Below are 26,848 nucleotides of genomic sequence, written 5' to 3' on the forward strand. Positions count from 1 at the left end.
GTGCTCGTGGACAGGTATTGAATCTTACCAAATGCCTCTTCATCTGCTAAGATGATGACTTACTGTACCTCCTGACATCATCCCTCAATTGGTAGATCACAAATGGACTTTGTAAATATCAAATCAATTTTGCATTCTTGACATAAGTTCCCTTTGTTTATGCTGTATTATCTTCCATATATATCTTTATATATATACATATATATATACACATTATCCTTTATAAATTTCCTTTATATAAATTGCATACACACATAAATTATCCTGTATATGAATATTTAAAAAAACATATTGATGTAAGCATATGTGTATATATGTGTGAATGTGTTGCCGGATTAAATCAAATTTACTACATTCAAATTAAAATTTTGTTTGGAATCTTTGTGTCTGTGTTCATGAAAGATACTCACTTATAATTTCCTTTCTTAGGAATGTCTTTGGTTTTGGCACCAGAATAATGGAGGCCCCACAATATGAGCTGGGAAATATTTCCTCTCTACTTTGTCAAATTTCTGAAGTATTGGGACTATTAATTCCTTAAATTTTGTTATTACAGACCAGGGAAGTCATTTGGGCCCAAAGCTTTTTTTTATGTGAAGATATTTAACTACTTATTCAAATTATCTTTCATTCATAGGGTTATTCAGGTTATCTATTTTTTTCTTAGATGAACTTTGCTATTTTGTTTTTCAAGACATTTATTCATTCTGTCTACATTGTGGAATTCATTGGATAAAGTTGTTGACAGTCTTCCCTTATCGTTCTTTTGGGTCTGTAGGATCTGTAATGATAACCTCTCTCAAATTCCTAATGCTGATAATTTAACTTCTCTCTGTATTTCTGATAAGTATGGCTAGAGTTTTAAGAATTTTTACTGATCTTCTCAGAGAATCAGTTTTGGTTTCATTGATTATTTCTATTGTCTTCTTGTTTAGAATTTCATTGTTTTCTGCTTCTTCTAATTATCTTTCCTCTGATAATTCTCACTCCTTTATCTGACTTAGTCAGACGCAAGATTAAGTTTTTGCTTTTTAAATTTATTTTTATATTTTTTATTTATTCTTTTTAGATATACATGACTGTAGAGTGCATTTGACATGTTATACATATGTGGAGTATAACTTATTTTACTTAGGATCCCATTCTTGTGGTTGTATCTCTTTGAAGCCTTCCTTCTTTTTAGTATAAACATTGAATATTATAAATTTCCACCTAAGCAGCACAGCTTTAGGAAATCTCACAAATTGTTATACATGCTTCCATTTAATTGAGTTCAATACACTTTCTAATTTCTCTTGTAATTTTTTTCTTAAACTCATGGGTTATTTAGAAGTTAGTTTCTAAGTTTCCAATTATTTATTGATTTTTTCCTTATTACTTTATGTTATTAACTTCTAATTTAAGTCCATTTCGGACAAAAAGCACACTTTGTATGGTAACAGCCTTTAGTAACTTCATGAACTTTCATGGCCCAGAATGGGGTCTATCTTGGCAACTGCTCCCTGTCCACTAAGAAGACTATGAGGTGAACCATCCTGCAAATCCACATGGACTTTCCAAATGTTCTGTATGTATTTACTGATCTTTCTTATTGTCCCATCAGTTACTGAAACCAAGGTGCCGAAGTCTGAGTAGGATGGTGCATTCCTAAGTAGGTATTTGGAATCTCTCTCATGCAGGGAAGGAGTTTGAAACCCATAGGTCCTCCTGATGCCCTGGCTCCCTCTTCCTCACCGTAGCTGCTCTCAGGCTCTGTGTGAGCACCAGAAATCACCCCACATGCACCTTCCCGGGGTCTTTTCTCTGACACTTCCCTCTCATCCTGTGCCAATCAGTGTTATCCTGAGAAGAAGCCTCTGTGGTTTCTGCAGATCCTCTTCTCAGCTCCTTGGTATTTTGTCCTGATAATTCCAGCACCTTTGCCCTTCCAGGCTCAGACCTCCATTCACCCAACTCCGTGAGATGGCCGGGCTCTGGGTCCTCTGCCCCTGCCCTGGGCCGCAGCCTAGTGACTCCCAGGGAGGAAGTCGGGGCCACCTTAGAGTTCTTCTGTTCTCTTCTCCTAAAGGTTGATTCCTTTAGGATTCTTTTCCGCTGTCTTCAAGTGCTGTCTCTTGTATGCAGTGTCCCGCCAGCTGGGTCTCCACCCTGCATCGTGCTTGGGTGTTGACATGCAGCCCCATTCCTACTGGAGAAGGGCGTTTTTTTGCCCCTGGTTTCTGAAGAATGCTTATTCATCTCAGCTTTGAATTAGTTGGACAATAAAATTGCTAAAACCAACTTACCACAAAACAATTAAATTTAATGTAATTTGCACCTGTTCCTAGAATGGTATTTATTAATGGGCCCTCAGGAACAAAAGCTTCTCTTTAAAACAAAGCTGAATTTATAGAGAGCAGACAAAAACAATCATAAATCAAGTGCAGTACAGCCAAGACATTTATCTGGCAAAAGACTCCACCCTTAGCTCAAAATGGTTTGTTTGTTTGTTTTTTTTTAATTTTTGTTCTTTTTTCCCTCCAGCGGAGACAAGCGCCCACTTAAAACAACCACCTTATTCCCTATCTCCTTTTTTCACTAATCGCCCTGGTTTGGAGCCTGCCCTTGCCCTCAGATGCTATGTGTCAGGGAAGCAATTTCTTCCCTGAAGCAAAGTCACAAGACACAGAAAATCAGTGATCCTCAGATCTCCAGAATTGCCACCAGTGGTTTACATGTGACAGCTTCCACTAGAAACCCCTTCAGCACTTCCAGTGCCCTCTCCTTGTGACAGCAGAGGCAGGCCAGTCCCTGGGGTGGCACTGTGCCCTCCACAAGCCAGGCTTGGAAGGGCCTGCCTTAGCTCTAAGGTTCTGCTGGCACCATTTTGAAATGCTTAAGAGCTCTGAACAGGGCTCCATGGGTGCACCTGGCACTGGGCCCCTATCATAGGTAGCGGGTTTGGGGCACAGACAGGGTCTAGGGGTTAGATTTATGTCTGCAGGGCCTTAGAAAATAAGATTTCCACAATTTATATCACATCAGACCCTTGCTTGGTACTTGTGGCAGGTTAAACTGTGTCCCCCATCCCCCAAATGTGCACTGAGCTCATGGCCTTATTTTGAAATAGGGTCATGGCAGACATCATTAGTTAAGATGAAGCCCTACTGGAAGGGGGGCTATTCCACCAAGACTGTGTCCCTAAAGGAAAATGGAGACTAAAAGACAGATGCACAGCAAGAGCGGCAGACACGGGCTCGGGAAGGAGCCCCCACTCCAGGAGAGGGCGCGTGGCCTCTAGTCTCAGACAGGGAGCGCAGAACCAAGAGGCGGTTCCAGTGGTTCTGAGCCACCCACCTCGTGGCATATTGTCCTGTGAACTCTGGGGCACGACTACAGTCCTGAACCACGGATACCACCAAGTGGCCTGTCACCTTGGGCCCCAATCGAGTTCGCTGCTCAGTGAAGCTCTTCTCTCCCAAACTCTGATGAGTCCCCATCATTGTCCCCATGTGTAGGGAAATCAAGAGGCACCAGGACATCCAAGTACCATACAAGTGCTGCAGCCAGGGTGGCGGCTCCGGGGCACATGGGGGTTGGGCATGTTTCAGAGCAGAGACATGCCAGTGTTCCCACGCTCATGGTGGTGCAGGAAAGATCTAGAAACAGGACAAATTTCACCCCAAGGCTGCTATTGTATGTATGACTGTGTCCCCTCCTTTGGAAGTCATTTGGGTGAACACAAGGGGCACAAGATGCTGAAGCCAGGGAACATTTTTTATCCCTTGTAAAATTTCAATGTTTTCGGGAAAACACTGCAAATTCCAGACTTTGGTTGGCCCCCACGTTGCCTTTTCTGGAAGGCTCTGCCAGCTGCCCGAGGACCCCACTCACAAATGGGACCAATATTTTCAAGGCTTCAGGGAGCGTCCCGGGCCTCCCGCCTCTCTGTCCTGTGAGCACAGCATTCTCTTCCCTTTGCTCATCCACCTGCGTGGGGAGACACTGAGAAGCGTCACACTGGAAAAAGACCTCAGGGCTTACCAGACACAGAAGCCGCAGCAGCCAGATCTCGGACTTTCCATCCCCCAGAACTGGGCAAAACAAGTCTGTTATTTAGAAATCACTCCATCTGTGATGCGTTGCCGAAGTGCACCAAATGGACCAGGACAGAGACCACAGCAGAGTAAAGATGGGAAGCCTGTGCTCTCTGGCAACCTCGGGGAAGACTTCATTCTGGACGCAACCCCTCCCTAGTTCAGGATCGAGACTTCACAGGCCGAGAGGGTAGAGGATATTTGGCCAGAACAGTCTAAACGTACTAAGTGGGCTTTCCTGAGGAGGAACGTGCCCTCTGCACCTCGTCTTCTCCCCGCACTTCCCAGGCCCCAGAACACACCTGCCTGTCCCTCTGGGTCTGTGGAGCTGTCTTTGAGCTGGAGGTCGAGAATCTGGGGATCAGGAGCAAAGAGATGGCAAGCTGCAGCCCACAGAGCGGATTACAGTTGAAAAGACAAACACGGTGAGTTAATTAATTAAAACCTACGCCTCTGTGAGTACCTGGGGCCAGTCTACAAATGAGAACCCTGCAGCTCCGCTGAGAAACGCACTGTGGAAGTGCTGCCCACGCAGTGGAGAGAGCCTCCTGGGGCCACCCAGAATGGCACTCAGAGCAGTCCCAGCGTTGATTCACCCTGGGTCCACCGCCTGCTGCCACGTCTCCTCCATGTGAGAGTCTTTACCGGATTTGAGGCACGTCCTCTGCTCCTTCCTGTATGACTTAGGTGAGGATGATGTTAGTGGCTGCTGAGAAAAGGAAATTTAAAATACAGAAAACCGGAGAAGCTAAGTGAGGTGTTGCTTAGCAACTCTTAATAGGAAAGAATTTAAACTCTGGATTTATTTTTTTTCCTGAGAACTTGCTGCTCTAGCAGGGAGTCTAGAATTCACTCCCCTTCCTTCCGGCAGCTCCCCTGCCCACGGGCCTGGGCCCATCCACGCAGCCCCAGCCTGAGGACGAGTGCTGTGTGCTAGGTGCCTGGGCCCCGTGCATGCTTCACAGGACCACAGCTTTCACTATTCGTCACAGGGTGGCTGGAATTCTGTGGCGGTCAGGCCTTTGGAAGTCATTTGGTGAACACAAGGGGCACAAGATGCTGAAGCCAGGGAACATTTTTATTTTATCCCTTGTAAAATTTCAGTGTTTGGGGGAAAACACTGCAAATCCCAGACTTTGGTCAAGACTCCTTGGTTGGCCCTCACATTGCCTTTTCTGGAAGGCTCTGCTAGTTGCCCAAGAGCTGCCCACACAGAACTTTGCAGGCCCCCCCCCGGAGGCCACAGAGAGCACCTAAGCAGGCCATGCACGGATAGGCTGGGGACCTATGCACTGCACTTGGCTGGCCTGTGAGGAGTGAATGCCCCCCACACCCCTTATGTCTGATGGGTTTTCCCACAGGTAAGTACAGGGCCCAGAGCAGGCATATGGTTACAAAAACAGACCTGGATGCAAAATTAGCATAAAGAGATGACATTTTAAGGAATCTGTTTGTAAAAATCCATTTATAATAACATGAAATTTCAGTTTCTGTATTAAAGTAATAATTGATTCCCAAACAATAATACACCCTCCTCTACTAACACATACACAGGTATTGTGGCTCCTTCAGTCAAGTAAGTCCCGTCTCCCCTGATTCATTGGTTTGCAGAGTGGACCTGCCCCCCGGTGAGAGCACTGCTGGTATCTCAGGATGCTGACAGCTTTGGGCCTATCTGAAGAAACAGCCCCCTCCCCATGAAGCTCTTCTGAACCAACAGTGGTTCTGCAAGAACAGTCCAAAATTGCCAACTATGTCCCTTCCATATCAAGGGTACTCTGCCATCTGCCTAGGCATGACAGGAGGAGAAGCCCCACGGTCGTGCATGACAAAGGGCATGCAGAGATAAAACAAGATGGTGCCACAATGCCAAGTTCAAATTTTGCTTCTCTTCCTAGCTGTGTGACTTTGTGGGAATTGCTTCACTTTTCTGGGCTTAGGTATTCTCATCAGTAAAATGAAAATAATAATAGCACTCCATGGGTTTGTGCAGATAAAGAAGTTATATGTGTCAAGCAACTAGCATCTGACCTAGGGAGGGCCGGGGAAGGTCTTCCACTGTCCTTGTGGTAGAGCAGCAAGCAGCCACATTCAGTTATTTCCTCAATTCTTTGCAGTGTGTTCAATCTGTGGGCAGGACTGTGCTGAACAGAACAGTAGAAAAAAGTGCCTCCAAAGCCACACGGTCTTTAAAATGCATCTGGGCCAGGCACAGTGGCACACACCTGCAATTCCAGAGGCTCAGGAGGCTCAGGAAGATCCCAAGTTCAAGACCAGCCCCAGCAACTTAGTGAGGCCCTAAGCAACTTAGTGAGACCCTGTCTCAAAAAATAAAAAGGGCTGGGGATGTGGCTCAAAGGCCCTCTGGGTTCAATCGCTGGTACCACGTTTTTTTTAAAGTGCATATTGGACGTGAATTTTGGGTTTGGGACTACAAAAGCACAGAGGTAAGAACTGCAAAGCAAGTCTAATTACTCAATAACAGCTTAACTCAGAAGCCCATCTTCAGTACCAAAGCCTTCTTCTGTTAAGAAAAGGCCAGAAGGAAATGAAGAGGAAGCAGATTACTCCAGAAACCCCAACAGAATTATCCACTGAAGCAAAACCAGGTGCAGGAAGCCCAGGTGAGGTCCTGGTGAACGCTGAGCCGTCTGCATGGCCAGGACAATTTCCACCACGTCTGGTCAGGACCCAACAGTGGGGAGGAATCAGACGCGCCACCTCCACTCTCCGCAGCCAGAAATGTGTGGGATCTCAAAATAACTGCACTGCCAGCTGGGCCACCCGCTGGACTTCCCTAGGAGTCACAGGTCTCATCAGCATGTGCTTCGCCACCAAAAAAAAAAAAAAAAAAAAGACAAAAAGCCTCCTCTTCCTTGCAAACTGAAATGTCTTTGACCACTCTGTAGGTTCTCTCAGACGTGCACCTCTTCACACCACGTCCGAATCGCCCCCTGAGAAGCTGCCCTGCTGAGCAGCAGCACACAGAGGGGTGTGAGGGGCCCTGGGCGAGTCTCTAGGTGGCCTTTCCCCCTTCATCCCGTGCTCTTGGGCTCTTCCTGTGGAAAGTACATTCTTTAACACATTCCAAGAGCCACACACCAGAGGAAGGGCAAACCAGCATGACTGCTCCACTTCAAAGGCTCCCAGAGGCCTTGGTTTTCATTCATTCTCACCCATTTTCAATAAGAAGGAAGATGTTTGTGCACCGATGTCCTATTTTTGTAAAAAAATAAACACATGCTCACACTGAATGTCTGACTTCCTTTCAAGCAACAGGACAAAGAGAGTCTCTTCTTCCTGGAACCGAACGTCAGTCTCGGGATTGGTGGTGGTGACTTAGCCACTGTGCACGGTGACCTCAGCAGGGCCTCCGCTGGAGGAGGAGTGGGGCTGGAGTGGGGCTGGAGTGGGGCTGGCAGGGGTGGATGCTCTTGGCTCCGCTGAACGGGCTCTTCAAAAAAGGGGAGTTCAGAAAACCAGAGTTGGATGCCAATAGGACTCCTGGGCTCCTCTCTCTGCAGGTAACCTTTCTGCCTGGCCTCTCCTGAATGAAGACAAGCTTCAGCCCTTGACCAACACGCCCTTCCTATCCCAGAAAATCATCTCAGAAGGAGGGTCCTAAGTCAGCAATCGTCAGCTGAGACGAAACAGCTTCCTTCTTCTTAGAAATTTGCCAAGTATCACTTAAAAGCTTAGAATTGAAGGTTTTTCTTCCAAGGATCAGGCAAGAAGGATGTACCCAATGTCTTTAACAGAGGAACCAAGAAGAAGCACTTTCCTCACAGGAACAGGCAGAGGTCAACCCACATCCGTGAATACACCAAGCCCACTGAGAAAGCCCTGGTAAATTTCCACAGCAACGCGGGTGGCCAGGGCATGTATCTAAGTCCTGATGGACACTGGTCTGAAAGACCCTCCACAGATCCCTGCACACGTTTCCTTCCACAGTGGATTTGGAGTATAAGGAAGATGAATGTCAAGTGCATTACCAGACAAGCAGAGGAAATGGTAGGTACAACGTGGCCCATGACAGAAGCACTGGCCACCCTCCAGGGCCACACTTGGGACAGCTCGTCCTCTGATGAAATGAAATCTGCTGGGTGTTGAACTGACTCCACCCAGACATGCTCCAGTCCTAAGCCCCAGGACAAGTGGATGCAACTCCACTCAGAACCTATCTGGAAACAGGGTCTTTACATCAATCATGTGAACCGAGGACATTAGTGTGGCCCTGATCCAACCTGACTGGTATTCTTATAAGGAGGGGAGAAGAGAGAGGGACACACAGGTCACCAGGTCACCGAGGGAAGGCAGAGGCAGAGACTGGAGTGGCCCGTCTTCAAGCCATGGAGCATCAAGCCTTAGGCTGGACCCAGCAGGGAAGATGCTGCCCCTCACCCAGGGACACCTCCTCCCTTACCTGATGTCAGACTTGTGATCCCAGAGCTGGGAGACAGACATTTCTGCTGTTCTAAGCTATGGGACACTATCAGATGGTACCATGTGACAGCAGCCCAGGAAACTGAAACAGACCACCCTGGACCTAAGGCTGCTCTTGGGAACAAGTGGCGTGCACAGGTACGTCCTCTAGCTCCATGCCTCCTGCCCTCTGGTCAACTGTCAGCTACTTCAGTGACACAGAGGAGCAGATTCTTTCTCCATTCATCATTCCTGATGAAGCCACTTCTGGTGGAACTGACTCTCCGGACACAGTCATCCCCTCCATGTCCCTGCTAGAGGCTCAGACAGGAATGGCTGCTGTGCTGTGGAGTGTACTGGACAGAAGGAGAAAAGAATCCATACACACTGTTGCTGCGTTCTTAAATACAAGCACCATCCCGCTGAGATCAGACAGAGAAGATGTCTCATATGCTCCTCGGCCGATTTGACTTCAAAATGGTTCAAGTGCGTTTAAACCAAAGATGAAATGCAACTCCAGCCTCAGCGCCGAGCCTCCTGTCCACTTTCTCAGCGGGGAAGTGGGAGCCTGAGCAGAAGGCGTTTGTAGAGCAGCCCAAAGGCAGGCGGGAAAGATGTCTGTGTCAAACACAAACACTGCCACGGAGCCGCGGGGTCAAGAACCCAGCAGCGCGCTGTGCTGCTCCGACTGCACAAGATGCTCCTGTGAAATCCTTCCCTTTCAGGAGGCAGCTACAGGGATCAAATGTCAGCAGGGTGGAGTCCCCGGGGCACAGGCAAAGGGACGTTCAAGATGGAGTTGGCAGGTACTGAACTACAGTCAGTGCTGGAAGCCCACAGACAGCTGAGGCCTCTGGTGGCCTCTCTTGAGGTCTTTCCTTCTCCCCTCCATTTTTCCTCTTTTCCCCAGTTACTATCAAGCCGTGTTGCTGACCGACTCCCAGCCTGACCCTTACACCTGCCTGCACCTTCTTAGGGTCACACACCGCAAAATCTGTCCTTTTGCCTGATGGAAACTGTCGACTCCACTCTTGCTTCATGTCCCGGCATCGCTCTGTGGTTGGACGGAGGGTTATTTGAACCACTGCACTGAGGGGCAGTGCTCTGACTTGGTTCTCCTAACAGGTGGCGCTGGATCATTCTTTGTGGAGTGAGTTGCCATGTGCTTTGTAGGGTATTTATTTGTGACACTCCTGGTTTCTGCCCACCTGATGACAGTCACTCTGGCTGAGAACCACTGGTCTCTTGAGTGGAGCTGACCTCTGGGGTTCAACGTGCCTCATCAGCTTGGGATGGGCTGGAGGCTCCACCCCCTGTGCCTAGGTCTGTGCATCCCTAACACAGGGCAGACATTGCCCTGCTCATGGCTATGGGAAGGAAGCGCTCGGAGCTGGCCTAGTACAACCCTGCGCCAGGCATGTGCTGGCTGCCCATGGCTGTGTTTCTCCTGGAGGCTTGGTGGGTGGGAGCTACCCTCAGTGAGGTAGCCTTCATGCAGTGAGGCTGAAACCTCGCCCACAGAGGGGTCTGGCCTGGCCTTGCTGCTGACAGGTGACCTAGGCCCTCGGAGTGTGCCAACTCTTAGGGGTGTTCTTTGCCCCCTGGCCTGTGGCCCTAGGAAAGTGTAAATATGATCTATGGTGGAGACTCAGGGCCTTGAGTCATCAGTGTGCCCTCAGGGGACGAGAGTCTAAAAGTGTCGGCCTGGCCTCCAAAAGCTGGAGGATAGAGCACAGCCCTACAGGCTGTGAGCAGTCTGTGGAGCCAAATTCTGCAACCCAAAGCTCAGCTGAGCCTTCACAGTAGTTCATAATTACTGTCACATGTCATTGCTAGGAGAGCAGCACTGTCCATGTTCACAAAGAGCGGACATAGGAGCTCTGCATGGGCGGCTCTCTGGACTCTTCCCTTGGCTGATACCCAGCGACATCCCTTCCCTGTAACAGCCCATTGGCATGAGGAGAGCAGCATCCACGTCCTGTGAGCCCTTCTATCAAGCTGCCCCCATCAGGGTGGTTTGCACAAACCTGAGATGGTGTCCGCAGGGACTGGTGTGCTGGCCCCTCTGACTATACAGCAGGCCCCTTCGGCATTACTTCCCGGTACCACCGACTTCGCTGCCTTCAAGTGGGAACCGTATCATTCTAAAGCGCAGGACAGTAGCCCTCCTCATTAAGGAGATGAACCCGCCAGAAGGTATCTTCCCTGAACCCAGATCCCCACTCCCCTGAACGGCACAGGGAAAACCGGGAATAGGAGGCGGGATTTCAATCTCCAGTGGAGGAACAGGGCTGGGCGCGTCCCTTTTCTGTCAAGGGATCGAGAAGACCCATGACGTGAAGTACATTTCCCTCCAGTCAGGACAGCGGCCTGGAAGAGCTGTGACCACTGTCCCGGCCATAGCCTTTCCCAAGTGTCATGCGGGGGAGAGCATAGTGGGTAGTCACAGCTGTGATTCCGGGAATGTGCCCAGGCCACAGGCAGAGGCCACCCAACGCAAGACCAGCACAGGTGTCCAGGCTGAGCTGCTGGGTATGAGCTGGTTCCTCCTGAGCCCCCAGAAGCCAGAGAAAGAACCCAGTGGTTGGGGTCACGCACAGGGACAAAGATTTAAAAAGGAAAAGAAACACAAGATCAGCTTGGAAACAAAATTGTCAGGGAACAACACAATGGCTAATAGCAAAGAGCCTGACCAACAAACTCTGCCCCTGAGCGAAATCACTCCTGAGGCAGCAGAGGCAAAATGACCACGAAATGAGAGATTGTTTTAAAGCAGGTGAACAGCACCCCAAACCAGGCAAAACCAAAGCAAAAGAAAACATGTCTTATAAAATCAAAAGAGAGGTAAAAATGGAATAAATGGACACAAATCATGAGCCCCACAAACCAGGAGCTGAAACACAGCCATCCATTAAAGAACACATCAAAGGAGCAGCAGGCTCCCGGGAGAGGACGAGGCGGAAGGACAGTACAGCCCTGCCCCGAGGAGACTCGTGTTCCTCAGCACAGGCCACCTCGTACAGGACGGGCTGAGCAGTGTGACTTGAGGCACCACGGACAAGCTTGAGGGGGGTGAGGGTGGCGTATGATGGGGCGCCATATGGAGGTCAGGGAAGGCTACCTCAAAAAGGACCTGCGACTGTGGAAGAAGAGCCTTCCACCAGGTGGGAAGGCTGCCTTCTGACCACGCAGCTCTCTTAGTATTACTACAACGATGGGGCAAGCTCCTACCGCTCAGGAGCTGTGGAGGCTTCATCTGGGTTGGAAACGGAGCTGAAGTCACTAGGCTCTGGCTCCTCCCTATGCCAGACCTAGCCAACAAGCTGGACAAGGCTGCACTGCCCAAGACGAGTGACGGCGGATTTGAAGGGGAGATAAAAATTCTGACATTCTGCAGATGACAACATTATTAGTATAAATAAACTGAGGCTCTTAGATAAACCGGCAGAACTGGCAAGTGTCCACCAATATCACCGAATATAGATTGATATTAAAAACCTATGGCTGGGCTGGGGATGTGGCTCAAGCAGGTAGCACGCTCGCCTGGCATGTGCGAGGTGCTGGGTTCGATCCTCAGCACCACATAAAAATAAAGATTTTTGTCTCCACTGAAAACTAAAAAATAAATATTAAAAAATTCTCTCTCTCTCTCTCTTAAATTGTAATAGCGTAAGAGGCTGAGGCAGGAGGATGGAGTTCAAAGCTAGCCTCAGCAACTTAGCAACTTAATAAGGCCCTACCTCAAGATGCAATGTAAAATGGGCTGGGGATGTGTCTCAGTGGTTCAATGCCCCTGTGTTCAATTCCCAGTACCAAAAAAAAACCCAAGACGAAGAAGGGAAAAAATGATATTCTTGTGCATCAACATGAACCAGTCAGAACAGGCAATTTAAAATTCTTATTTATAGAATAAGAAAATAATTTCACATGCCTAAGAATAAATCTAGGAAAAACTTCTACTGATTTTGTAAAGAAGAAAAAAGGTCTTTGAAGGATATGGAAGTCAACACATTTCTTAGAGAGATTTGCCCTGTCATTTGGTAAAATGATTCTCACAGAAGACAGCAAATCTCTGGATGTGTTTTATATTATCCCTTTTTAATTCCTAGGCTTTATATATCTTTCAAAGCAAAATTCAGAAATTCAATGTAATTTAAATCCAGATCCCAAGTGGACATGTCAGTGAACATGACAAACTGGTAATTCATACAGAAAAGTCAGCTAAGAAAATGTGGAACCAGGAAGGGAAACTTGGCCTTCCAGAGAGCGAGGCTTATGAAGTTGGCTGGTGCCGGTAAGAAGGTGCGCTGGGCAAGGCGGCAGGGCTCACACAGCAAGCCCAGGCTCTCAGGGGTTCTGTGTGGGATTCCTGGGCACAGGGTGAAGGTGCCCCTGCAGGACCAGGGAAAGCCAGGACCTTGGGATGTGAAGAAGAGAGGTGGGCACTGAGGTCGGGAGGCTGCTGGCCAGGTGTGCTGGGCTTGGTTGGGACCGTGGCGAAGGACAGATGGTGCCACCCACAAATTCCTGCTCCTGATACGAGAGAGCATTTAGAGCCAAACAGACCAACTTGAGTCCACTCAGCCCAGCCCTGCCCTCTGAGGTAGAAATGGAGGCACAGGGGCCGTGATGGCTTGGCAGAGGTCACACGACAACCGACTGAGAGGCCCCCAGGAACCTCATCTCAGGGCTTAGTTGGGTTGTTTCTGACTGAAACACCGAGAACACTCTGCCTCTTGCACAGCCTGTGCCCAGCACCTCCCCCTGAGCTCTCTCCTCCCTTGGCCTTGGCAATTCTTCCTCCTTGTTCTCATCTCCTCCTACTGGCTCCTCCTCCACCCATTTCTGGATTCTGTTTGTCTCTGACACCCTGGCCCCTGATGTCTGCACCAACCCCATGTAGACCCCATGGGCTGCTCAATTCACCCTCTCTCTGCACGGCTGCAAACCCGTGGCTTCACTTACAAGCTCTGAGCTGAAAGCTTGTCTACTCATAGCTCCAGCCAGACTCTCCCTGGACAGCACACCATGTGATCAAGCTGCCAGATGGCCACAAGGGGAGGACCACCACCCAGCAGGAGCACACGGGAAACCCACCGGTTAGTCCACAGTCTGAAGGTAGGACACCACCCCGACGGGGCGTTTTCTAAGCCGAGAGCCTCACCAAGGACCACAACAGACTGGTTGTCCCAACAGAAATGTGAAGCAGCCCTCTTCACAGCATGTGATCATGTTGCTAGGAACTCAGTGTCACAGAAGTCTGTCTATAAGGGCGGCAATGGTCCTGAACAGTTGGTTTAGGGTGGAGTAGGGTTAGGGCTCCGGTCCCACAGGGATTTGGAAACCTAGATGGGGCACTCAGGAAATAGAACCACATCATCAAAGTTGGGCTCAAGACGTAAAATAAGACTTGGCCAAGCGGCAGCTCAGCTATTCAAACAGGGAACCATACAAGACCAGTCCAGCTCCCCGGCTGACAGACAGCAGGATGGATTAGTCCCAATAGACACTGAATGCTCTCGGCCACCAGGCACCTCAAAGATGGCTACTTCAAAAGACTTTCTTCTCTGGGCCTGGCTTAATTCACTTTCATGTGGAGCAGAGGAATAAGATTCAGTGATGTATTTCATTGCATGCTAACCGCAGTTAATGATGATAGGTTGTATATTTCAAAATTGCTAAAAGAGAAGATTTTAAATATTCTCAAACACAAAAAAATAAGTAGATGAGGTGTTCCATATGTTAATTAGCTTGATTTAATCAACCCACAAAGTACACATACATCAAAACACCTCATTGCTCCCCATAAATATATACCATGATGTTGATTAAAAGGAATAATACAAAATTTTTTTAAAAATTTGTTCTCAGTTCTAGGTCTATTCTTTGGAGTTTAGAGACACATTTGCAGAACTAAGATGAATACAGAGTAAGGCGCAAGAAGAGACACAAAAAAGCACTCTAACTCCTTTACCTGGTCCCAGGGAGAGACGGTGCCTCCGAAGCACATGAACAAGTACCCCATGGCCACAAGACACATCCAGATCACCAAGGAGAACACGCGCAGCAGCTTCTTAAACACAGACTCAATGCAGACGAGGATGAATATCGCGAAGAAAATGGCCAGCGCCGTTGGAACTGTTATTAAAAAGGCCACGTGGTCTTCAACTTCCTGAGGAGGGGAAAAAATGAGCAGTTACAACTGAGAGATCCCATGAAACTTGTAATTTATGTTGTTACACTGTTCTAACATTAATCAGTGTCAAAGTCTATTGGTGTTTTAGTCATTTTTAAAATTTGTTTTAATTAGTTATACATGACAGTAGAATGCATATATACACTTTGATATATCATACATAGATGGGTATAATTTCTAATTTTTCTGAGTGTACATGTTGTAGAATCACATCAGTCATGCAGTCATATACACATACAGTAGTAATGTCTGTTTCATTCTACCATCCTTCCTATCCCCATAATCCTGCCCCTCATCTCATTTCATTCCCTCTACCTAATCTAAGGTAACCATTCTTCCTTAGTGCCCCTTCCCTTATTGTGAATTAGCATTTAAATATCAGAGAAAACATTTGGCCTTTGGATTTTTGGTATTGGCTTATAGTAGCTTATCATGATACTCTCCAACCCCACCCATTTACCAGCAAATGCCATAATGTTCATTCTTCTTTAAAGCTAATATTCCGATATATAGATATATCTATATCTATATATATATATATATATATATATATATATATAGATAGATATAGATATAGATATAGATATAGATATATATAATATTTTCTTTATCCATTAATCTATTGAAGGACACCTAGGTTGGTTCCATAGTCTAGTTATTGTGAATTGAGCTGCTATAAACATTGATGTGGCTGCGTCACTATAATATGCTGATTTTAAGTCCTTTGGGTATAAACCAAGGAGTGGGATAGCTGGGTCAAAAGGTGGTTCCATTCCCAGTTTTCTGAGGAATCTCCATACTGCTTTCCATAATGGTCGCACCGATTTTGCAGTCCCACCAGCAGTGTATGAGTGAACCTTTTCCTCCACATCCTCACCAACGTTTATTATTGCCTGTGTTTTTGATTACTGCCATTCTGAATGGAGTGAGATGAAATCTTAGAGCAGTTTTGATTTGCATTTTTGTCCGTTTTTTGCTTCTGTGACTAAAGTGCCCAAGCAGCCGACTATAGAGGAGAAGGGGTTTATTTGGGGGTTCGGGGTTTTAGAGGTGTTAGTCTACAGAAGGCTGGCTCCATTCCTCAGGGCTCTAGATGAGGCAGGACATCATGTTAGAAGAGTGTGGCAGGGAGAAACAGCTCACATGATGATCGGGAAACAGAAAGCGAGAGCTCTTCACTCTCCAGATAGAAAATATGTACCCCACAGCCACTCCCCCAATGAGCCACCTCCTCCAGCCACACCCCACCTGCCTCCAGTCACCACTGGGTTAATCCCATCAGGGACTAATTCACTGATCAGGTTTAGGCTATAACCCAATCATTTCTCTCCAAGCCTTCTTGCACATTGTCTCACAGGTGAGCTTTTGGGGGACACAACATCTAAACCATAATAAGGATTTTAAAAAATTATTTCAAAAGTAGAACAGTTTGAACTATTGAAAAAAATTCATTTTATATTAAATAACCAGTTTTTCTGAATAGATCATACAATATTGTCTATTTAAACTAGGCAAGGAATCTAGACTTTAATCTTTACATTTTTTCCCTTAGAGATGGGGAAATAGATTTTATATAAAAGAAAATACAAGAAAATGAGAAAATGCAAGAGCGTCAGGAGAATCTAAGACACCAACTTCCTCGCCTGGATCAGAAATCCGTAAGTACCCCGGCCTTATCATGATGAGCTTTTACCTTAATGCAGGGCAATTAGTGTTTTAACGGGATTATAGGTTAATAGAAAAGGGTCAGAAAGTCCTAAATGTAGAAGGCAAGAGCCCGGAAAATGCTTACAAGAATATGCCATGTTTGCTATTCTATATCCCCCATCTCTCCTGGGCTCCCATGGCAAAAGAAAAATAGGCATTTATTATTTAGCCTCTTACTGATGATGCATTTTTCTAAACTCATTTTCGTACTTCAATCCCCATTTTCTATTTATCTTCCAGCCGCCCCTTCCCCCAAGGGCAAACCGATTATTTCAGTTCCGTGCAATGTCAGCTCCATGTCAGGCACCATGTCTCCTCTGACCACACAAGCAGGGACTGAGACTTAGCACTGGCGGAGTGTTAACTGGAATCTTGCTGCCTACTGCATTCCTGAGAGGATGGGATGCAGCCTAAGGTCTTTAATCCCCACCCAGGTGGGTGGTGTTACTCAAGCACCCGCAGGGGCATCAGCTGAAGAGCCAAGGGGCACATACCCATAATCCCTGCTACTTAGGAGGCTGAGGCAGGAGGAGTACATGCTTGAGGCCAGTCTCAGCAACTTAGCAAGACCTTGTATAAATACCTAAGCTGCAATGATGGGCACGGGGCTCCTCCATCTCATCAGCAGCTCCAGCCTCACACTAGAGATGGCTCCACCCAAGTGCCAAGCCACTGTCCTCAGAAGAAGTGCAATCCCCAGAAAACCCCACCCAGGTTACCAGAGAGAGGACAGAACCAGAATCCTGGCCCCCTTTCCATTGACTTTGTTTCCTTTTCTCTCTCAAATTATGTGTGCATCAGATGACACCTGGGAAAGAGGCACCAGAACGAGGGAATTAAGTTCAGAAATAAAACAATTGTATTAATTTCCTTACCCCTGCAACAACCCTACCAGGGGGCCCTTGCGTGAGCACCATCCTACAGTTGGGGAAACTGAGGCACGCGAAGGGCTGCTGTGGGTTATAAGGCTGGCAAGGGAGAGTGCCAGGACTCGAGCCAGGGACGGCTCAAAGGGTCTGTGGCAGGTGACGGGCCCTCTGGTCCTGTGGCAATCAGCAGTCCAAACAAGGGGGTCTGCCTTCACCTGGCCAAAAGGGTTTCTCTCCAGAACTGGCAGAAAGCAAGGAGATCAAATGAGGTTCCCTCACTCGGGGCCTCCAGTGCTGTTCGCATCCATGATCAAGTCCCCAAGTTATTACTCGGACACTTTTGATGGCCATTTCAAAAGGGCATTAGACATCCACCTGGGGGCCAAAGCTCCCCAGCACTCAGAGATGCCATGAACGTGCAGGGAGGGACGGCATGCCTCTCGAGGACATCAACTTTGGGACTATGACCACTACACACGGATCCATGGAAACCAGTTTCACCTGCAGCCTCCACAGTGAACTCACTGCGCACGTGAAACTAACCACTACGCGGCCAGAAAATCACTGTTCTAACGACTGTGCTTCTTCCACGAACCCAGCAGGGAAGAAACCACTGCGGCCTCCGCCCGCTCTTACATCGCCAGAGAGACAGAGAAGCAGACCGAGAAGCGGAGACAAAAAAGACGACTGCCAGGTGGAAATTAGCAATTGCAGGAGGAAGGACAGACAGAGAGGCACTCCTCACAGGAAGTGGGACCAGGTGAGTGGCCCCCAGGAGCCTTTCCTGACTTCCTCTTGGAAAGCCGTCTGCCAAGCGGCAAAGCCCCATGTCTCACCTTGCTAGGGGCAGTGCCTAAGCCTGATGCTATTTTTGATTAAAATATTGGAGTACCTATTCTCTCTTCTTATTTTCTAAAATTTGATCACTGAGGAGTAACTCGTCTGGTCTGACTTCTCCATTAGTTACAGAGGCATAGTGGTGGCTCCTGAAATCCCTTAGACACCCGCAAAATAGTTTAATTTCTTTTAAATTGAGAACCACAACAACAAGAAGGACAGCAAGCATTTTGGGTTAGTGATTACATTATCCTTGTGGTAACACAGTCTCCAAGGGTCATTTCCATATATTTCTAAGGAGGATGGCCCCTAAGCCATAACACAATCCCAGGCAGCTGGGCACCCTGGCCCACAAGGTGTGTGACATCACTGTGTGTTCCACAAAGCAGAGGAGGAGTGCTAGATTCCAGCATTAGGCCTGCCTGGTGGGCAAGCCAGGGTGCCACCCGGCCAGGGCTTTAGGACACACGGCTGCTCATGGTGATGACCCTGCCTTTAGACTGAACAACAGGAGGTCTCTGAGGAGGAGAGCGCCACTTATTCCTTCTCCACATGTCTTTGATGGCCAGGTCTGAACACGGTTTAATATGGACTTCTCTATAAACAGGACCTGTTATATCAGTGTCAAACAAACAAGAACATAAGCACATTCATCAACGAATGGATAAGCTTGTAAACTCCAGGCTTGCTGATCTCCCGAGGAACGTTAAGGCCCAGTCCACACAATGAGGACAGGCCCTCAGAACAGAGTCCCACACTCTCCCCTGCCCCACCCTCCCCAGAGCACAGGAAGGGAGATGCACCCTCAGAGATGCACCCTGCAGCTGTGTTCTTCCAAGTCAGTCCAGTTTTCAAACTTCAGAATATAAAACAAAGTCATTCGTAAAAAAACAAGCCCAAACATCATCCATTCAAATTAAATATTTTTATATTTTCCAACCCTCCCTCCCCCTGTGGGAATAAAAACATTTCCATACAATGCAAACAAATAAAATGTATGGAAATGCCCTTAGTAGTCCTAAAATGTACTAAAACACCTTTAAAAAGGTTAAAGAAAATACCCCGCGAGGCACAGTGAGCAAGAGGCACCAAGGTGCCTTTCGCAAAGGAGCTGCCGGGCACCGGTTCATCACGGCCGTGATAATGGGTTCCAATCACTCTCTTCCAACATTCTATCCTTTCATTTTCGATGTCTTTTCTGGTAATTTTGTACGGCTTCTTCTAATTGCTAGGCCTATTAAATACCCATCGCTTTTATTTATTATGCGACAATTCTGCTGCCTCGGAGGCTTTTCCACAGAACCGCGGTGTATCTGTATTTTCCTCCCTCCCGTCTGCACGGGTTTGTTGTTGTGGTTGTAGTTGTGGTTGTTGTTTAGTTGAAAGTCCCATTTTTCATCTAGATGGGAAAGGGGAAAGGACAGTCTACATAAAATAATGCTTCCTGATAAAGAAACAGGCTTCAGGGAAGTGCTTCACAGTCAGACAGACAAAGGGCAGAAGCCCACGCCCACTCCTTGCCACTGTGTGCCTTGGGGAGACGGAGCCTACCTCGGATGGCCTCTCGGTTGCACACAGACTCTGGGGTGTGTGGCTGCTGGTGTCTGGCACATCACAGGCACAACAGTGATGGCTGGGCAAGATGAACTGTGCGTGTAGCCATAAAACAGGTCTGATACAGGTACATGCATAGAGATTTACATGTTCACAAGTCCATCGTAGAAGAAATCATTTTCATTCTTCCTGCATACAGTCGCACCGTATTTTACCAGGAAGTACAAAATGAATATTGTTATGGTGTAGACCTGAGGTGTACCCTAAAGCCTCACAAGCGATACAAAGCAAGAAAGGTCAGAGGTAATGGCTGAGCTATGAGAGCCTTAACCTAATCAGAGCATGAATCCACTCGAAGGATTAACTGGGTGTAGCTGTGGGCAAGTAGGCTGTGGCTGGTTGAGGGGGACACTGGGGTGGGCATGCCTTTGGGGTTTGTATCTTATCCCAGGTAGGCCTCGCTCTCTCTCTCTCTCTCTCTCTCTCTCTGCTTCCTGGTGGTCATGTCCAGAGCTGCATTCCTCCACCATACTCTTCTGCCATGATGTCCTGCCTCACCTTGGCCAGGAACTATGGAATCAGCCAACCAGGGACTGAGCCTCTGAAACTGTGAACCAAATAAACTTTTCTTCTTCTGATTGTTTTTGGTCAGGTCTTTTGGTCTCAGCAACAACCACAAAAAACCTGAATACATAGGCGATTATAACTTAAGCACTTATAAAACTAGTAAAAGAGCCTCAAAGTATATAAAACAAAAATTTTAATTTCAGAGGAAAGGGTAAACTAATCCACTGAGTATAGAGGATCCATCACCTCCCTCTAGCCAACAATAAGCTGAGTAGAAATGAAAACAAACAAAAGGGTAGAAAAGATTTGAACCTCACAATTAGCAAGCTTGCCTTGTTGAAAAACACAAAGCTCCACCCCCAACCATCAGGGAGAACAATATTTATTTCAAGTGCACACAGAACATTTATATAATCGTACATCAGGTAGCCTGCACAAAATTTCAAAAATCAGGAATCACAGAAGTAGTTTAAATTAGAACCTTATGACAAAGACACAAATTAAAGCTCACCACATATTCATGACATAAAAAGCACAATTCTAAATAACTTTTTGATCAAAAAAATAACATGAATTTTAAAATAATGAAAACAATACCTACCCGTGGGTGTGGGGCTTGGGTAGGGAACTGACAGGCTTCAGAGCTGAGCTAAATTGCTCTGGGGTCAGTTTGGCTTTGCTGGGAATTCTAGTTCCCAGAATCATATTCCTTCTACGATTCTTGGATAGAGTTGAACTAAAGAGAAATTTGTACCAGATTTGGGAAGCACAAAAGCCCTGACCCAAGTCCCCACAGTCCAATGGGCCACGGCCATCACAGTGCCCTGGGGACGTATTCTGCCCGTCCTCGCCCGGCTTCTCCACGTTCCCCTCTTCTTCCCACGTTCCAGATGCTGGAGAACAGGGCCCTGCAGACCCTGGGCTGCAGAAGCACAGGGGCAGGCAATGAGGAAGCAACAGTTCCCACAGACTTCCTCTCGACTCCCTGTTGTGGCCCTTAGGGTGACCAGCCATGCTTGTCTTCACAGGCTTTCTGAAAACTACAGCTTCTCCACCCAAACCAGAGCTTCACGAAGCCTTCTAAGGGACTCTCCTTTGGAGAAACAATTGCTGGTTTACTCCCACATCCGAGAAGGGACCACGGGTCAGAGTTTCCACGCCATCAAAGATGCCCATCACCCCTGGAGTGCAGTCTGACACTCCAAGGACCCTTTGTTGAGACCTGTGAGGATGCGGGTGACTCAGAGCCAAGGTCCAACTAGGAGGGTGGGACAGCGAATTCTTCCAACTGGTCAGAACAACTCAGGGAAAGAAAGCTAGGAAGGTGTATTCTCCTATAGGCTTAAAATACACACAACAGAATGAGAGAGAGAGAGAAGAGAGGGCAGAGAGGGGTAGCAAATGCAGAGAGAGAGAGAGAGAGAGAGAGGGAGAGAGAGAGAGAGAGTGAAAAGAGAGGGCAGAGAGAGGTAGCAAATGCACAAGCTCTTCCTGAATGAAGAGAACCCTGGCTGTCTCCTTGACGCTACGTGGCCTCCAGAATCCACAGGTGAGAAGACAAATAAGTCTGAGAAATCTGTTTCCAAAAACACATCAACCCAAACCATGGCTCTTCTAGATTTAGAAAAAACTTGGGGTTCCCTATCTGCCTTGCCATGGCAGGAAGTGGCTGAGAGAGCTGCTCCATCTGCAGAAAAGGAATCTCACCCATACTCAATCCAAATGTGGTCAGGAGGATTATAATCGAGGAAGAGACTCCCAGAGGGAAGAGGCAGAAGCCGCAGAAGATAAGAGGACAGGAGCCTAGTCCAGGAAATGGATCAGGGTCCAGAGAAAGAACAACCCTCCGTCTCAGGGCCGGGGACCTCAAATGCCTGCCCAGTGGGTGCAGAACTGCTGGAAGCCAGAGCCCAGGGCGTGTGACTCTCCCTGTGAGACAATGGGAGGGTCTTCTGGGGGTCCTCTGTGGGAGGGGTTCCAGTCCCCAGGTCTCCAGACCAAGAGAAGCCTCACTCAGGCTTGATAAAGAAATGACAGCTCACTGTTCCCCGTAAACAAAGCAATGTCCGTCTCTCAGAGACCCTGGACTGGGCCTGTTGCCTTGAATGGGTAGGTGGCTTCCGGGAAGCCGATTTTCCTAAGCAAGGGATGCACTAAATACCTGGCAACCAGGGAGGTGCACGGTCGTAGTAATTAGGGCAGCTAAACACCCTGTTTCACCTCTCTGCCTGGCTTTGTCAGCAAAACTAGCTGTGACAGTTCCCTACCCTGTGGCCATGCTCTTGTGTAATTCTCCCCAACTTTGACGTTGGCCCCTGCCATTTGACTCCTTTGGCCAGCCTAATGACAACTGTGTCACACCAGCAGGCTCGACAACACTTGACATGGTGAGCTTGCCCTCTTGCTTGGTGCCCTTTGGAATTCTCAGAGCTTCATGCGGAAAAACTCTGGCTAGCCTGGTAAATGAGGGGAGAATGCAGTCCAGTGACCTGTCATCCCCCCCAAGTACCATGCCTTACAGCTGCCAACTGGCTGCACGTGCAAATGAAAGCCATCTTAGGAGATCTAGCTATGAACCAACCTGCCAACCGACCACACAAATATGAGCTACAACAGCACCAATCAGCTGGGCAATCTTCAGTAAGACATAAGAGCTCACCCACAAAACCCTGAGATAAATAAGAGTAGTTATTCTAATCTGTTAACTTCTGGGGTGGTTTGTTACACAGCACAAGCTAACTGATAATCCTGTGGACGTTTGGAATGGCTTATATGAAGCAGTATAGCAAAATGTACTTTCCACATATGTGTGACCACCTCCTATCCCACATGCTGCTGGCCCTTTTCTCCCCAAGTACCGTTCTGTATTTCCTTCTATTGAACCTGGAGATACTCAACAAAGAGCATGGTGTAATTAGTTTACTTTGGCTTCAGGGACAGGATCATAAAAATGTCAAGCATGTCTACCTTGTTCTTTTAGGATGATCACTGTTGGAACTCAGCTACCATACTCTGAGGAAGTCACGTAATCATTTGGAAGGGCCATTACAGGTGTTTCAGCCAACAGTCCCAGTTGACTATCAGCTCCTGGCCAGCACTGACCCCCAGACAGTGGTCAATTGTGCTTTAAGTTGTGCTTCCCCCAACTTTAAGCCACTGCACAGAACAGCTGCTCTGGCCACGCCTGACCAAACTGAAGATTAAAGGTGAAAATAAAGGACTTCGTTGTTTAAAGTTTTCTAGGGGTTTTTAATACAACAAAATATAAAGGAACACTTAATCTGGCCCAGAGAAAAAGACATCACTTCATATGTAAGATGTTAATTGCCAGCAGTAAAACCTTGTAGCACTCTTCTCCACCTCCTCTCATCCTGAATCCCCAGTGATGGCCCTGAGGTCCCCTGCTGACTCACACTTAGTGTGTGTGTAAGTCATACTCACTGTGTGAAGCCACGAAGATTTTGGAATTTTGTGTTTTCTTAGCATGATCTTCAGTGTATTCTGACCAAAGTAACAGAAAGTCATAAAGATAATGGGAAGTAACAAAATACGTAACAGAATAAACTAAGATAAACTTAGTTCCAAAGATGAAGCACCCGTAAAACCTCAAAGTGAGAATGCTATCATCAAATGCTTGCCATCACATTTGAGAATTTGGATGAATTACAACATTCCTGAAAAACATATTAATGACACTGACCAAAGAAACCAAATACTAAGTAGTCTGTTACTACCAAAGATACAGAAACAGAAATTTTAAAATCTCCCTACAGGAAAAAGCAAGAAGCCCTTGCCTTTCTAGGCAAATTATATCAACTCTTTCCAACATGGCAAAAAAACCAAAAGGGAAAATATACTCCCTAACTTATTTTATAAGACTAGAAAAAAAAATCTATTTTAAAAAAGAAATAACAGACTGATAAAGGAAATTTTCAAATCTATTGCAGCCAAAGAATATCTGCAAAAAATCTTAAATAAAATATTAGGACATTACCCACAAGCTTTCGTGAGATATCATGAAAACTGAATTTGTCACAGGAATATAAAAAGTTGCTTAATGTTAGAGAAATCTATAATTTCAATTCAGTGCACTGACAAATTAAAAATTCCCCCAAAAGCACATGGTTATCTCCACTTGGTAAAAGTCAATACTTTCTTTCTTTCTTTCTTTCTTTTTTGGTAGATTAGAATACAAGGAAATCTCAGAGGATACCTACAAAAACTCTCAACAACATCATTCTTAATGGATAAACTGTGAATGAATTCCCCTTAAAAGCAGGAAAGAGCCCCAGGTACCCCAGGCACCAATTCTGTCAATATTATATTGCCAGCATAATAAAACAACAAAAAGAAATTAAAGGCTTTGCTTTTAGAAAAGATCAAATATAACTCATCATTTGTCAATGGTCTGAAGTCCACGTGGGGCACCTGGAAGACCCTGTGATTCAGTTCCGCACATAATAAACAGGATGTGCTTTTTTTTTAAGGTTATATTACAGTTTAATTGTTTTATCAAGGGTTTTCTATTTTTTTCCATTTTCTTTTTTTTATTACCAGTTGTTCAAAACATTACATAGCTCTTGACATATCATATTTCATACATTTGATTCAAGTGGGTTGAACCATCGTAAGCTAGGGACTGTCTATCATTTGCTATAGGTATGATGATAAGAAGAATACAAAGAAGAGAAAAAGTAATAAAAAAGCCATTTCCATATGAAGTTTACATCTGAAGAGAGAGAGCGGAATGGAATGGGTGGAACATGTAGACAGAAATATGTACCTGGAGGTACATATTTGTTGGTATTCTATCCAACTAGGTTTATTTATCTATAAATAAATACGTGAGCCAAATATAGAGCAAGGAGGATTATGCTCAAGAATCCAACGCTAATCAAATTAATAAATGATTAATCCATTCTGCGTACCTGACGTCCAGTTCCAAAGAACATGGACATTACGTGTTTGAATTAACTGCAGGTCAGTGATGGGGACATTCGCCGTGAGGGTCAGCCCCCCTGGGAGCTTGGTAACCTCTCTTCATCATACAGTTCACTTCCTGCCCCTCTTCTCTTTTGTAATTTAAAAAAAAACATTAATAGATTTAATTAGTTTTAGTAATGGACTTCTCCAAGGTTTTCTTTTCTATAGGATGACTCCAGATCCATAATAGCTTAAAATCTTTTTTTCCCTTTTATTCTTTATATAGTTTTTTAAATAATACAGGACACTAAAACACATACGCATATACAATAACTCAGGCTTGTGAGTAAGGATTAGGAATACAAGCCAGTGCCTCCGAGCTCTGGCTTGCCCTAGCTGCCGTGTCCCGACATCATGACGTCTGAGGACGGAGACGAACACTGAAGGGACGGGTCAGGATTTCTCCTTCTAAGCCCCCACAGTCAGGGCTCCTCCTGCGGCTCCGCCATCTTCTCCATCAGGAACCTTCTGTGGGCAGTGACCCTTGTGGCGTGATCTCCCTCAGAATTCTCTCAGACAATAACAACCTTCTTGAGAAATCTTCAGGATTTCAAAGTCCTGAAAGAACTATTGTTTTTCAGGCCTGCACCTCCAAATTCAATAAATTATTCACTCACCGTATTTCAGTTACCCTGATAACTGAAAATCCCCATTTCGATCCCTGACTTTTTCAAACATGACTTGACTGGACTCAGATGCTGGCGTCCCTAGGAGACAAGACCCAGGCTCACGAACCCCCACCCCACCCACAGAGGTGTTCTGAAACTGGCTCAGAACCGGCTGGCCCAGGTTCTCAGGGTGTCACCTGCTCCCTTACCTGCACAGGCCCAGGTAAAGAAGGGAACAAGAGGAAGTGTCTGCAACACTGCCAGAAAGGACTGATGGAAACTTCCTCCAAACCTCCTCCCGCCCCCTTCCTTGTGCCTTTTATTTTACTGCATTATTCTTATACAAAGAGACGCTCAAGGAGCACAGGCTTCATCTTGTCAACTTCACCGCACACACAGGTGGCTCTGTGACCCACCTTACTCCTCCCAGAGGCAGCCAGAGTCAACAGTGGGTGTCTATTTCCTAGTCTGAAGCTATGCAGTCACGCCACAAATATCACCTTATTCCTGAGTAATTTTATATAAACTCATCCAAAGCCAACAAAACTGAAAAGGATGTTAGACTGTAGGAATGCCAATGTGGCAAGAATTTTAGTGCTCCAAAATCTATGCTCGCCAGGCGCAGTGACGCACATCTGTGATCCTAGCGGCTCAGGAGACTGAGGCAGGAGGATCGCGAGTTCAAAGCCAGACTCAGCAAAAGAGAGGCACTAAGTAACTCAGTGAGATCCTGTCTCTAAATAAAATACAAAATAGGGCTGGGTATGTGGCTCAGTGGCCTAGTCCTTCTGAGTTCAATTCCGGTACACTCCCCCCACCCCCCTAAAAAAATGTATGTTTCTCCTAACTCTGCTTTTTTTTTTTTTTTTAATAACTCAAAGTTACATGTAAAACATCTATTACATAATTAAAACACTGAGCACACGTTTTGTTTCCATTTGTCTATAAGAGCCCTTGATGAGGACATCCCCTCTGTGGTCTAAATACAATAACAGAGACTTACATTTGTTTGGGATATAATATGTTCCC

At 46.5% G+C, this 26,848-nt stretch overlaps 1 protein-coding gene across 1 annotated transcript in view; it reads right to left on the reverse strand.

Moving 5' to 3' along the window:
- The window catches only part of Adcy2 (adenylate cyclase 2), a 380,087-nt gene that overhangs the window by 346,826 nt on the left and 6,413 nt on the right, over positions 1-26,848 (reverse strand). Inside the window, exon 2 of the mRNA XM_076857485.1 lies at positions 14,473-14,670. Coding sequence (XP_076713600.1) covers positions 14,473-14,670 — 198 coding nt within the window. The remainder of the gene's footprint in view (positions 1-14,472; positions 14,671-26,848) is intronic.

Source organism: Callospermophilus lateralis, chromosome 5, assembly GCF_048772815.1.
Source record: "Callospermophilus lateralis isolate mCalLat2 chromosome 5, mCalLat2.hap1, whole genome shotgun sequence".
NCBI lineage: Eukaryota > Metazoa > Chordata > Mammalia > Rodentia > Sciuridae > Callospermophilus > Callospermophilus lateralis.